Source organism: Lathamus discolor, chromosome Z (genome assembly GCF_037157495.1).
Source record: "Lathamus discolor isolate bLatDis1 chromosome Z, bLatDis1.hap1, whole genome shotgun sequence".
Classification (NCBI taxonomy): domain Eukaryota; kingdom Metazoa; phylum Chordata; class Aves; order Psittaciformes; family Psittacidae; genus Lathamus; species Lathamus discolor.
This window is the reverse complement of record NC_088909.1, coordinates 3400106-3415326: the sequence shown is the minus strand read 5'-3', so window position 1 is coordinate 3415326 and position 15221 is coordinate 3400106. Positions and strand designations below refer to the sequence as shown.

Genomic DNA, 15221 nt, shown 5'->3' with positions numbered 1-15221 from the left:
AAAAGGAACACTGTCCAGACACACAGGGGAGGAGAAAATAGAAATTAGCAAGGTCAACTTACAGCATGTCTGTGCCACAGGGGAGGAGGTGAAGGGGAGAGAAGAAAACACAGTGAAATACCACTAAAGCACAGATCACAATTCATCTACTAAAAGCACTATAGTGAATCCTAATGGGGAGGATGGGGAGGGAACCGAGGATCCAGGATTCACTTCAACCAGTGATTATGCTAAAAATAAAACTCTCCTTGTTTACAGAGGGATATTTAAAGGATGAGCTAACGTATCTAAAAGCACACTTCTCCCATTAGTGAAGACAGCCCTTAGAGGTGTGACAGTGACATTCCCTTCCCCATTTAGGCATTCTGTTTCTTTGACAATAGCTGCTTCAGCCTCCACATTAAATACTGACATTCTCGGGGCTGGTTTTCATGTTCTGGTTCTGTACAGAGTCTGCTGGACGGGCCATAGGAAGGCAGTGCTGCACATAAAAGGCAAAAGCTTTCTACAGAGTCCCAGACTGAAAAGCAATGGCAGCGTCTGTATTCAACCCTTAAAAATATATTGGTGCCACATAAATGGGCTCTGTAAATACATAAAACAACTTAGGGACAGAGACTGAACAGGGCTGAGAGCTTCTTTCATGTCAGTCATAATTCAGATCCCTCCAAGTGACAATCTCAGCTTTGCTTTTCCTACCATGTAATAATATTTGTCTTTCCTAAAGGAGCGTGGTGGAGTTACTACACTTAACTGCTTTTTCCTACAGACAGCAATATGAAAAAACAGACTGAGTACTTTTTCAATAAAATTCCAAGACAAATTCCAGTGGCTGCTTCCCAGGAGACCAGAGGGCTTGGGTTTCGTAAAGTAGAGTTTTATTCCTTTGATCCGAGATGCTATCCCATGAAGCAGGGGCTGTGGGAGTCCTCCTGGCACGGCTCCCTTTACCTCAGATGAACTGCTCCACATGAACAACAGGGGAAAGCTGGACATCCAGAGCTTCGCTATGAATCAGGGCCATGATACAATGCAGGGAAATATCAGACAGCACTGCCCTAATTTCTGCAGCACCTTTTGTAAAGCTACAGCCAGTAGCCATAGTCAGAAGCCAGCTATGCAGCAAATCAGACCTCTAGCATGACCCGTTGGGGCCATTCTCAGGAATCATTCTAGGAATAAGGATTTCAGCATGACCTGATGTGACACAGCCTGTCTGATCCAGCAGCCCCTCTCCAAAGGCTTTGTATAATTGGGGTAACAGGAGCTACAAAGCAGCAATGCAGATGTACAAAGGGGTACTTTTGTTTATTTACTTCTGCCAGAAGCAGGGAAGATGCTGGGTTTTGACTGCTGAAGAAAGAACATGCTCAGAGGGTGCTATTAACCCTTTCATCTCCTCTGGTGACTGCTCTAGCCAACTGAGGGTGAGCATCATTTCAAAATACTCAAGCCACAGGGGAAGTCACAGGCTTTCAAAGAGAATTTTTGGCTTTCTAAAGACAACAGCAGGTCCAGCTTCAATTATTTACTCTGTCCTAGTAGTTCCAACTGGCTTCAGGCATGTCACTTAACCTGTTCCCCTGGCATTCACCTGCACAGCCTGATAATTTCCCCATTACTGATAGGAACCAAGGATAAACCGACTAATACAACACAGGACCCAGAACCCTGCCCTGCCACGATTCACATTTTATGGGCACATTCCTTTGAACTCAAGTTCCAAGATCCCTCCCAAACATGATTTTTAAATGACAAGAGGAGCAAATCCCTACAAAGCACAGAAAGGGATCATAACAGTCCCTACACAGAACAAGTCCATCACAAACACAAAGGAAAGGCAGGACATAGTAAAGTTGCCCTGCGGGCATGTGGTTCTGACAAAAGCAAACAGTATTCGAATGGAGCCTTAATACAGGTAAACTGGGGTTTGGCATTTATGATGCAAGAGTCCTGGCAATGATCCTATAGAAAAAGGCAGGGCTGCACCTTTCCTGGAGTAATGGAATGTGGCCATGGATCAGAGATGGAGTAAAGACAGTGCTCAGGGAGCCTTTGTTTGGGAAAGAAAAAAGCACACAAACTAGCAGGGAATCCACAGCTCTGCAGAGTCATCCTCATTCAGAGAGGAAGACAGGAATCCAAGCCCAACAACACCACATGTAACTTGCTGATGGAGTGATGGGAGTTTGCTCAATCCAAGGTCTTTAGCAGTTTTTCAGGTGAAACATTTCTGAAATGAGGGTAGGAATTCTTGAACTACTGGCACAGCTGCATTCATGCTGAGTGTGAGGTTACATACTTTGAGAGCCTTGCACAATGTCCCTTTTTGTCCTTTAGTCTATCTCCTGTAGGTTTCCCTGGTCTTGAGCAGTAGTGCTTCCTCTATGGTTCAGTATACACCTCTACAACAAGGATAAATGTATGCAAGTAGCTTACGTTAAAGAAGTAGGCTAAAATTGGTGCAAGTTAGCCATGGATTCCTATTTGTTGTATTACAGACCAGAATGAAAATGCATTGTAGCATAGGGAACTTGTGGAAAAAAACAGGAAGAATAAAAGGAAATCCTCCACCTCAGCTTCCCAACAAGAAAACAGAGACTGTGACACTGCCCAAACACAGACAGAGGACAGATCACGAAATGATTCCTATTTCTAACTCATGCATTTCCAAAGCACTTAGCCCTCTCAATTGTAAGATGATGCTTCCATTTACCATCTGCCACTGGATGATGTTGCTCTCCTTTTCACTATTACTCACAGAACAGCTCTCAGTTCCTTTCAATTTCCCAATCCTACAGCAAAGGCTGCTCCTTTCACTCTTTATAAAGTATGGATGATAGATGAGGAGTTTTCTCTTGATGGCGCAAGCAGGCTTCTCAGGGAGACAAGCTGAACCCATGGGCACAAAGAAACAAACCGCACGGATGACAGCAGCACATGGCACAAGCACAAAGTGGTCCATATGCTTTACAGGGAACTGCTGCCTAAGCTCAAAAGAGGTTAGACTAATATAAAGAGGTTACACTGAAAACAGTTACTCCACGTAGCACAAACAAGGAATTACGGTATACTGACTACAGTGATTTAAACCAATGGTAAAATCAATGCCTTAACTATAAGGCAAAAAAACCTCACTTTACATTCAGGTGGCTGTGATGCTACAGTGTCTTCCAATAGTCTCAGATGTCTGTTTCAAATTGCACAGTCTAGCGTGAGACATACAGAGAGGGACACAGAGAGAAAATGGCTGGGGAAATTTCAGCTTGACAGGAATTGAGTGAAGACTCATGCCCTGAAAGGTCATACAGAATAAAAACAGAGGGAAACACTCTGCAGCTATTTTTTCAAGGACAGTTCCCTGGAGAAACTTAACAGACAAGGCAATCAGTCTGTAGAAGGGAAACACTCAGTGGCAGATGGAGCTGTTGGGAAGGAGCACTTGGCCCCAGAGCAAATGCATCTATATTATAAATCAACTTATAATAACAAATATACCTGACAACAGATTACAGTTTCCTTTTTATTCTTCTTTTGCAGACAACAGTGCTGAGGAATTGGTGAATGAGAGCATCAACAAACAACAGGTAAAAGGAGAAGGCAAAGGCTGCCCTACCACTAGAGCTTAAGAAAAGCTTAAGACCCACACCCTAACTGAGACCATGGGCTCAGGATGCCTCCAACACATGGCCACAGACACCCTGAGTGGGTCACAGCTCCATCCCTCTGTTGGCTTGCCGTTCCAGGAAGCCCCCGGTGCTGAAACCAGCTCAGAGCTGGGAGCCAGAGGAGTCAGTGCAAAGTGGAACGATGGTGGTATTTCCCCATGTAGCACTGATTCCAGAAGCATCCACACCCTTGAGTTTACAGAATTCTGCAAGAATAAGTTAACAAGCGCTTACTTGCCACCTCTCTCTCCAGAGCTGTGCCAACCACTGCAGCACAAGTTGAGGCCAAAAGGCAAAACAAGGATTGCCCAGAGGAAGAGCTCATTAAAGAACTCCATTGCCTGCAGATATTGCAGAGCCTGCATCTCAAGCCTACATAAATGCACCCATCACTTTGGTACCTAGGTTCTGTAATAACAGTGACACAGTTTACACTAGTCAAACTGTGTGATACGTGAACTTATTACTAAAAAGAATTTATTTTACTACTATGAAGAATTATCAATATTAGATGAGCTAACTCCCAGGCAGTGGGTAGGAGTTACTATTCTGTCGCCTTAGAAAGAAGCTGGCGTTTTCACTGTCAAAGTTTCTAGATTACATGACGCAGCAATTCTGCAAGACAAGTCATTCTGCCATAAGAAGACAGAGTAAATATAGACTGCAACAGAAGAAAGGGATACCTTTCTTCAGTTCCCAGCAAATTTAAAGGACCCCATGACTATCACAAGCTAAACATCTTTCCCACCATGTCCCCTTATATGAAATTCCAGACAGTTTTAGCCTGAATCACGCCACCTCTGCCATGCAGAGGGTCAGAATTCAGCTGTGTTTGCTGGTTGGCACGAAGCCGCTTTCTCGTCCATTACATTTGATCTCTTGGCCACATCCGACACTGGGACTATGCGACTATTCAAATACTTGAAATACCTAGTGATGCTGGGTTGAATTAAACTGACCATGGAGAGTTTCTTTGAAAAAGCCTTCCCAATTTGCTCACGTCAGAAGAGAAAGACTCTGAAAGATCTCAGTGGTAATTTAAGTCATTCAAATACAATAAAATTTAATGAGACATTTGCTGTGAGAGCCAAGTGAAGGGTGCCAAGAAATGCAGTACTTGCTTGCTGCGGTTCAAACGTCCTCCAAATCTTTATTCATTTCAGAGGAGTCCTGCTAGTGTCAGAGCTGTTTTCATTAATGCTACTCTAATTACATGTGGATTTAAAACAACAATTTCAGTCTTTCAACATTAGCCATACAGCAGGGATTCTACAAAGACCCCTTCTTTCCACTCTGATTCAGCTTAATCCCTTAATCCACCTTTCTGGAGGAAAAAAAACAAAAAACCCAAGCATCATCAAAGCTTCACACCTTGCTTGCCCTGGCAGATTAATTCCAAGTAGCAATGCTGCAGAACAAACCCACCTTAAACAGACAAGAATAAGATATATTTTGTGTTGGCCTTGCTTACCATCTGATGCCTGATGAGTTTAAAATCTACCTATAGCTTCACTTGAAACAGTTGGTCAAACAGCCAAACTTGTCATATTTAAAGCAAAACCTTAATACCAAATAAAGATGTTCTTACTTTCAACATAGGCAATTTATAGTTGAAACGCTGGCACCAAATATTCACTTATGGACTACAGCTATGATCTGACAAGCATTCCAGGCATCGGCTTATACACTTTTGCCAATCTCTGGATTCAACACCATTCTCCTCCTTGAACTCACAATTTCCTCAGGGGGGTGTCAGGCACTTACGCATCTCTATGACACGGACAGCTATTAAATATGACTCAACTCTGCACTGACTGCTACTAATTCTTCCACTATTAGTCTGTTCATAACAAAGGAGACAACTGAGAAATATGTGCTTGTTTTACTGCAACTCCATGCTTGCAGCAGGAGTGCCCAAAGTATGTCAGAAGCAGCAAAGGAAGTCTAAAGACATATTAAAGAAGATTAAAATACTGCTGCTTTGGAAGTAGCAGATATTGCTGCAGCAATAGTGGGTTATTAGTGCCAGATTAGCATATATAATTAACAACTGAGAAAAGGCTTCAGAAGCTAACAGTCAAATCACTGATTTGACATTGAAGATCAAAAGTAAAAATATATGCAAGTGGCAGGGTTTCTCCAGCTTCTGGTGCAGATTATATTGTCAAGAAATATGTACATTATAATCTGCCAGGTAGCACACAGGGGGTGTGTCGCAGGCTGTGTGTAAGAATGTGTGTAAGAAGAACAGTTGAGGCCCTTGTAAAACACTGAGCAAGAACCTCCTCAGGTCTGGAAGCAGCATTACTCCCCCCATCTCCCTTATCTACAGAAAATTTATTATACCACAATTCAGAGATGTTTCACATGTAGGAAATCTGCAAATTAACAGGTGGTTATAATGAATATGCAACGTTACCTTTTAATGGGCAATTTGGAATTTTCCTTCCTTCTCTAGGCCATACACTCTGTATTAGGCTGTGCTCTGTAATTTTTTTATGATTTTTTCTTGAGATTTATCAGTTTGAATTAAAGAAACGTTAACACGGAAGTGGCAGCCAGCTATGAATCTGACCCACTTGCACTGTAAGAAACCAGGGACGCACTCTCAACTGGCTGTTGCTCCTCATCACTGCTCAGGCCACTACCTAGACACTGTCTCTTCAATGGGAAAAAAAAACTACAGGGTTAAAGAGTTTTACACGATGCTTCTGCTATCTGAAGATGGTCCTGCATATCGACAAGTTCTTCCAAAACTACACTTGCCACCTAAATATCCTGATAAAGTATGTATTTTTTAATTCAAAGTCAAAATAAACTGTAGAAAACTGCAGAAAAAGAAGATACAAGTTGGAAGTGCAGTGTGAGTGTACTTTTCACTGTGATGATTTCTCAAGACAAAAAAAGGGGAGACAAGTATAATGGATTCTTATTTATCCACGTAGCCTTGAACGTGCACCTGAGACACTGAGTACAGAATCTTTAGTAGTTTAATTCTTTGCCATGTGCAAAGAACTACTGATATGGTAATGCAGACATCATCAAATATGCTATGTCAGGACCAAGTAACTGTTCCGCCAACACCTACTGAACTTACAAAACTGGTTTAGATGAAATCATATTTCGGGGAATTCAAATTACAGTTCTGTTTTCATGCATATAGAAAAATACTCAGTTTCACAAACTAATCTTTTCTGTTCAAAAATGCTTGGATACCAGGTGCACTTTGTGTCTGCTTTTGCGTTTATGATTTTTCAGTTTTGAAAGTATCAGCCCTCCAATCTCACAGCTAAAATAACATGCTTAAATTTATGAGTTACCCAAGCAACCCAGAGCCCGAAAAGTATGAAGCCAAATTACCTGTGAATTCTTACAGCTAGGGAGCATTGGCTGTTCTGCGGTGAACACAAAATAAGCCACACTAATGACAAGCAACTTGACCAATCTTGCTGCAGTAAGACTTCCCTGTAGAGAATTCCCATGCTTTTACTTGGCAACCATAATAAGCATTCATGTTGTCTTACGGAAGGAGTAGTCTTGCATACCACTGTCTGTAGATTACAATCTTGATTTCAGAAAATACCAATTTGTAGTTAAATTCTACTTACCACCCACCGTTTTCCTCAGCACCTTAAGGGAAACAAAGTTCCTTACTCCAACTATTTCTTCTTTCTTTCAAGACTGAGATTTATTCAGATTATCTTAATGTCTAGGAATCCCATTTCTGTACTTCATGGTGGCAAATACTGAACAACACATTATTTATTGACCTGTTCAACACCAGTAACACTAGAAATGGAAACAAGTAACTTCTGTTATTTCTCTCACTAGAAACCACACAGCCAATTGCATTTTATCTGAAGATATAAACTGAAGAGAATATAGCTGGTACTGTTCTAGATGACTGGGTTTTGGCTGCAGGTCAACTGTATTCCAGCCCAGAGCCCTAGATTCCCCTGTTGCTTCCTGAACTGTTCTTCTCTTTGAGATAACTCATTAATGGATGATCTAGAGCATATGCACAAATAGGTCATTTTCCCTACCCTAAGGCTATAGAAAAACAGTAAGTATCTCACTGGATAAGAGTGTGTTTGCAACAACCATGTAACAAAGCTGCTTGTTAGCCCATTTAAGTTTCGTGTGACCCTCTAAGTCCTTGGACCAGCTTTACTTCATTTATTGTTCCTAGCTCATGATGCGGTTTTGGCATCAGACAGTTGAAAAGCTAAGTCCAGAAACCAAAGTTACAGAAAACTAACTTGCTGAAGGCAAGGCCTGATGAACCAACCTTTTGTAGCAAAGCACACAAATGGGAACTTAACCCAAAGCATAAACAAAATAGCAGCCAGCGGTGCAGGGGAGAATAAAGTTTAAAGAAGAAACACATGGAAATGACGCAGATTTCTAAACTGACAATTCTTTCTTTGGCTTTTCAAGATAAAGGTTCAAGAACAAATTCCACTTCAGGAAACCTACTAATTGCAAGCAAAAGAAAGTTGGAGACACATTACTTATTGGAGTGGGAATGAGCCCTGGCATCAAGAAATCTCATGCTGCAATCCACCCTGTCAGTGAACACATCCCGCCACAGGCAAGTCTGTTTTACCCCTGTATTTGTTTTCTGAGCACTAAAATGAGAACAAAGAGACCTCATCCTACCTCTTTTGGGAAAGATGCAGCAGATGAAAAGTTACTTAATATTACAAATGTGTTCTCAAAGGCTTTGTCAACTACAGTATGTTCTTTCACAGCAAAACTTTGATCAAAAGCAGTAACAAAGTCCATCTAATCAATGCTCTAATTCCATTAGCTTCTCAGCAAAAAATGTGAATGCCACGTGCATGGATGCTCCTTTTCTCCATGCCACTTAGGAAACCATATTGCAGACTGGCAGGAAACCTCTAAAACCAGATTTTTCATAAGTCGTTGCCTGAGGCAAGAAACCAATCAGCAGAACTATAGTTGGATGACTGTATTTCCTTAATAAACTTCGATTAAAACTTGCCTGGAAAGTCCACATGCCTGTCTACTTGCACTAATCTTCCTGAAAATTCATTTAGGGAATATCATCTTGCCCAAAGAAAGTACAATTTGCTGCCCTACCTTTTGTTATCTTACTCTGTCTACTAGCTGGCCGTATAATGCATCTACCAAAGACTCAGGGGGTTTGTGTATGAAGACATTTACAGACAATCTGTCTTCACATAACGACCATGTGCTGTAGCTTTTGAATGCCTATGATCCTCAGAGGATGAAGGAATCTAACACAATCTCCCCCTGGACAGCATGAACAAACAAACTTCCCACACTACCTCAAAAAACCACAGAAAGACTGCCAGACTGTAACTTCATATACCAAATATATGTTGTATAAAGCCCTCACAAAAAAATTACATCCTTTCCCAATATACATCTTTACAATGGCACAAAGAGCTACCAGTGGAGTACAACACACACTAGATAGGAAACGAGGGAATAAAGGCAGAAAATGGTCTTGCATTTAAAGGATGAAGAATTTGGATGGGGTGACACTGCAATAATGGAAGGAACAGAAAATGAGGCTTCAGTGAAAACTGCAGACCTCGAAATACCAGAAATACGATAAAAACTGCAGCAGGTGAGATTATCTGTGCGTCACGGCAGACATCAGTGGTCCTAAATGCATCACAGCATGACTGAACTTCTCCACAAGGCAATTTCTCATGAGATAAAACACTTGCTAGCAAAAAAACCCCAACAACAAACCAGGTTTTAAGCATGGTATCAGTGCACATACAGCCGACAATCATCTAATCTCACAACTGGTGCTGAAAACAGCCCGGCAACTGCAGCATAGGCCACGTTCAGCACCAGTTGCTCACAACAGATAATTTCCCAACCGCCAAGTTATCCTCACCTACCTCTGCATATAAATGCCCATCCTGGGTACCGCAGGACCTCAGCACTGTGGTGCTGAAAGGGGATTTATTTTACCCTGCCTCAACACATTCCCAAGGGACAGCATGAGAAATCCCGTGCCAGCACACAGTCAAAATGCATGTTGCATTGATCACACGCTGCTCAGTACATTCACAGGAATCAGAGAGGCTTGCCAGCCTGTAACTGGTATTTTGGACATCTTTTACTCAATTTATTTGGTATGGGGACATAGTTCCTACTCATGCTGTTCTAAAAAGTCTCCCCTCCAAAACCAAAACAAAACACATATAAAACCACAAACAAACACAAACACACAAACAAAAAACAGGAGAAAAGGAGGAAGCCAGTGTAGTGCAGAAGAGATTGTTCATCTCCTACAAAGGGATGTGCTTAAGGCAGCTGGCTGTTGTGGCAGACTTCTCGGGGAAGGCAATGGTGAGCACAGAGCCACGTGGGGCAGGCACGACAGCAGAGGTTCTGCGGGTACTTACAGACACAGAGACAGGCCACCAACTTGGCAGCCTCGTCGGGCACAGGGCAGGTGGGGAAGACGGGCTTGAGCAGGTAGGTGGCGAAGACCAGAGCCACGATGTACTGCGAGGAGGGCCGGATGATGAGCAGCTCTATCCAGAGCTTGAGGAAAGCGGGCAGGGAGCCGTACACCTCCAGCATGTAGGCATAGTCCCCGCCGGACTTGGTGATGGTAGTGCCTAGCTCGGCATAGCAGAGGGCACCCACGATGGAGAAGGCCCCGCAGACGGCCCACACCACCAGCGACAGCCCCGGCGAGCCGGCCTCCCGCAGCACGCCGGTGGGGGTGACGAAGATGCCGGAGCCGATGATGGTGCCTACGATGATGGCCACGCCGTTGAGCAGCGTGATGGAGCGCTGCAGGGTCACCCCCTCGCCCTCAGCCGAAGCGCATGGCGAGGGCGAGCGGGCGCAGCCGTTCTCCTGCGCCGCGCCGTCCGCCGCCTCCAGCATCTTCTCCATCACTTGCTTCTCCTCCTGCTGCGCCAGCGAGGAGGCCGAGCCCGCCGGGCTCCTCTTCTTCACCGCGCTGTTGCTGCTGTTGCCGCCGCTGCCCGACATGGCGGCACGGTGCGGAGCGCGGAGCAGAGACGGGCGGCAGAGCGAGACGCGGACCGGGTCGCGGAGCGGCGCGGCGCTCCGCCGGCACCATGCAGCCGCCCCTTTTGTTCCGGTGGCGGTGGGCGGCGTGCGCTGTGAACCTCCCGCCTAGGCGGGGAGCGGGGACCGGCCGCCTTTCCGGGAGGAGGAGAAGGAGGAGAGGGAGGAGAAAGGGAGATGTCGCAACTTGCGCGGGCAGCCGCGGGTCTCGTTCGCCCCAAGAGACCAAAGAGGCGCGGCGGGGCCAAAGCGCTTCTCTCTCTTTCCTCATCCCGCAGCGCCGCGGTTCCTCGCTATCGGGGGGAGGTTTGTTAGCATTCCTTCTCCTGCCCAGACCGGGCTGTGTGCTCCTATGAAGGAGAACGGTCTGTGCACGTGTAAACCTAAAATACAGCAAAATCCATGTTTCCCAATTACCACCCTGTCAGCCCCACCTGATTTCAGTGCACTTGCTGTACTCCCTCCTCCTGTACACAGTCACAGGCCAAGGCACTGTCACTGCATCACCTACATTTCTGCAGACACTGCAGAAATCTGCCTGTCATTTCAGACATGAATACAAATAAATAAATTCACCGATCTGCCAGGCAGGCAAAACAACTTACATTGCACTACCGCAAGTGAAGGCAGAGGGTCAGCATCCAAGGAGACTTAATTGGATGCTTCACAATAGTGCCTAAGGAGCCAATTCCTTAGCAAATTTCAACTCCTTCTTGTCCTTGTGGGATTCAGAGGCTAAAGGCTGGAAGCCCTGATTCTCAACAATGATTGTTCCCAGTGAGAGGTGGAAGTGGTACCTTTGAGGAGGTGTTTCTCAGCAAGTGGTTAGTTCGTGTCACACAAGTTGCGCCCAAGCTCTGGAGCCCAAGGCTGGTGTGTCCATCCTCCCTGGACCATCCTCCTCCCTGCAAGCCTCAGACATGCTTCAGTACCGACAGCACTGTGGGTTTCCTGCAAGATACCTTGGAGAAATGCACGATCTACATTCTGGGGAAAGACTGAACATTTTAGCAACATTTTCAGGTACCTGGCCCTGGTAATTGGCATCAAGACCACTGCCAACCATGACAAGGACCTCCGAAGCGCTGATCAGAACCTGACACCTGGTGGCTGGTAGCCCCAACAGCCCAGAGGCCTGAAGCTGCTCACTGCTTCTCTGATTATATCAGAATCCGTACTGTGGAAGAAAGCTTAAGACAAAAATTACCTTTGCATAGAGCACGTTTTTCTAATTTTTAGGGAGATAAATGGGATTCTGAAGAGATTACGAAGACTATGGCAATAAAAAAAAAAAAAAACCAAACCAAAAAAACCCACCAAATCCAACCAACCAACCAAAAAAAAACCAACCCCAAAACAGCAAAAACTCTTCACACCATTTTCCCAAAGTCTTTCTTTAGTTTACAAGGTTAACATTAGCCTTAACACAGAGGCAGTACAGCTATAACCTAACCTGATTATTTCTCAGTGTAAGATTTACCAACATTTACTTATTACTGTATTTCATACTTTATCCTAGGGAAAAGGTTCATAGGACCATAAAAACTGGGGGGGGGGGGGGGGGGGGAACAACAAAAAAACCCAAACAAAAAACACCCACCCCAAAAACCCCAACCCCAGGTACCTACCCATATCCAGGATACAGACAGGATTGTAATGCAAATACGATGTATGCTTCAGAGATTTTGGGATGAATGCTCAAACTCAGTTTTATAGTTGGGTGAACAAAATTGTTCATCAATGGATTTATCTCACTAGTGCTCTAGACTAAGTTCTTACCATAAGGCAAATTAACTGCTTGAGGATTGGCATTTTACACATGACAGTGACCTAATTTACAGAGCTTTGCATTAACTTTCCCAAGAATGGGACCAAGTTACCTTTTTCTCCCTGCATCCAATTCTTCTGAAAGGGTGTTTCTTAACAGACTGACAATTAAGAATTCGCAGGCTTCAGTCTCAGTTTTGCCACCATTTCCACCTGGAAATTCTGAGATAAGTAGCAGTGGAGTAGCAGCCACTGAACTTCCATATTTAAAGTCAACCACATACTTGACTGTCTTGCAAATTAATCCATCAGTGTTAATTCTGCAACTGCTGCTCCATTTGTACTACTGAGGAAATACAGCCACGGTGTTAGGGTGTGTTCACATAGAGCTTTGTATCTTCAAAGCACTTCACAAATGCTAAGTATTATTATTTGTTCTAACCATGAACATTAACTCTCTTCAGGCCCCCAAGTTATTCTGCAGCATCTTTGAAGACTATTGGATTATACAATCAATTCTCCATATGCTAATACTCAGGCACTTCAAGTTTGTCACATCAAAAAGAAAGCAGGAAAGAATTATTTGTCAGAAAGACAAATAATTGCCAGTATCAGAAGTAAATTGGCCATTTGTTAGAAGTAATGTGAATGTTCTTAACCATTTATCAGAAAGCTGCCTTGATCAAAATAAGACAGCCTGCTGGAACCAAATAACCCATTTCCTTACCAAACGTCTCAGCTATACTAATACGAGCACTTACAAGGTTTTTTGTTGAGTGCATGGAAGAGGAGGAAGCTTCTAGAATCCTTAAATAGTAATAAAAGTGGAGCTGGCCTCACTAGTAATCTGTGCCGCTCTTTTTTTGATACTGAAATAGCTTTGCCTATCACAAAGGGTTCCAAACAGCATGGTTTGGGAGGCCTTATATGAAAGTACTGTCTACAATTATTTCAGGAGGGAATTTCCTAACCAGGAATGTAATCTACTTTTCTCATCAAAATAAGTGAAAACATGTTTGAATGAATTCAGCTAAACGTATCTGTAGGATAACTAGACTTCAAGAGTGGCTAAGCAGTGAGACAGACAACACTCATTTCACCTGATTAGCCAGTCTTTATCACTGAAAGTAACTTATTTTACTCAAAGATTTTTGGGGGGTTATTTGCTAAAATGCTTGTAGCCACAATCACTAAATATTCACTACACGCATCACTAAATATATCACTACACGCATCAAATAAATGCTTAGTTTTATCAAGACTGATTAGACAACAGAAAAAGGAGCTTAGTTGACAGGTCAAGTTTAATGATCAGTGGCAAATGAATGAGTTCAGCAAAGATCCTCAAAATTTGGAATGCCATTTTAGATGGCATGCTGCATCTGGCTGAATGTAAGAAATAATTAAATATGCTCCCATCAGTACAGCAGCAACAGAGGGGTCATTGTTCTTTCATTCCAATTATAATACAGTTCAGCAGAGTCTTTCAGAGCTTTTAAGTATCACAGTGTCTGATATCTGATTAGACTCCACTCCTAATGAACCGGTTCATTCTCAGGGGGAATTGTATTATTTTCTTGACAGAAATTCTACTTTTTAATTTGGAGATCTTAATTACACAACAAGATGCAGGCACAGGTTTCTCTTGTGTTTTTATTGCACAGTTGCACACTAATGTAACAGTTCAAAATCCAGTAGCTACATGTTTCTTTACATCAGGTAAAAACTGAAGGAAAAGAACTGTATCCTAATAGAATAAAAGGCATTCCCTGTTATATATGTCATCTGCAAAGGCAATTATTTTAGTAAATTATGATTAGTCAGGTAACATACATTACAATACACAATGTAATAACTGCCACGAAAACAAGGTGCATAAAGAAAAAAGCAAAGATATGCCAAGAAATACAAGTTAAGACATTCAAAATTAAGGTACGCACATTTCAATGCAAATACTATTAGCTATGAAGCTGAGCAGAAAAAGGGACCCTTCCTCAAAAGTAAGCTGTGTGGAATTCCAGTGCTGTAAACCTCAGTATATTTTCATGAGATCAAAGCAATCTCTGTTTCTACAGCTTTCAGAGCCAAAAGACAACTCTCCTGTCAGACTTGCAGTAAAAATACCAAAGCAAGCCATTCATAACAAAAAAAGCTGGTCAGGTATACCTAGTGGTATACCTATGTTTCACTGTGTGAAAATTCTGGACTATTAAATGGATTAAACATTCAGTGTGAAAATTCTGGAGTGGAGGAACATAGATTAAACATTCAAATGATTAATCAGAAGTCATTAAGAACAAGACTTCTGATAACAATGACATTGAACAGAAAGGCAGCTGGAAATCAGGCCAACAGAGAGGCATATCTACACTCAAAACCCTTCCACTACCTTTTCAGTAAGCTGTCCTCAAAATTCTCTATTATATTCCTTAATTCCTATCACTTCTTGCCACAGGAATGCCTCTCAGACAGTACTGAGTAACTATGAAGTGACTACTATGCAAGGACAAGTACATATATGTGCTTTGACCCTTTCGTATTGTACCATCAAAAAGAAGAGCTGGGAGATGACTATGCAGACACCTTTCAAACAGAGATTAACTTAATTGTGCAAAATCATTACAAATATTAGCTCCAGTCCAACAACCAAATCCATGTCCCTTCCAGGCAACTGAGAGAGTAAGTCAAAAGAATTCTATACCATCTCATGTGCATATAATTCTTGCAGTTAATTTG

At 42.9% G+C, this 15221-nt stretch overlaps 1 protein-coding gene across 1 annotated transcript in view; it reads right to left on the bottom strand.

The window, feature by feature from the left end:
• SLC7A5 (solute carrier family 7 member 5) overlaps positions 1-10810 on the bottom strand; it is a 41008-nt gene extending 30198 nt beyond the window's left edge. Inside the window, exon 1 of the mRNA XM_065662120.1 lies at positions 10079-10810. Coding sequence (XP_065518192.1) covers positions 10079-10679 — 601 coding nt within the window. The 5' untranslated portion in view covers positions 10680-10810. The remainder of the gene's footprint in view (positions 1-10078) is intronic.
• Positions 10811-15221: the final 4411 nt, after the last annotated feature.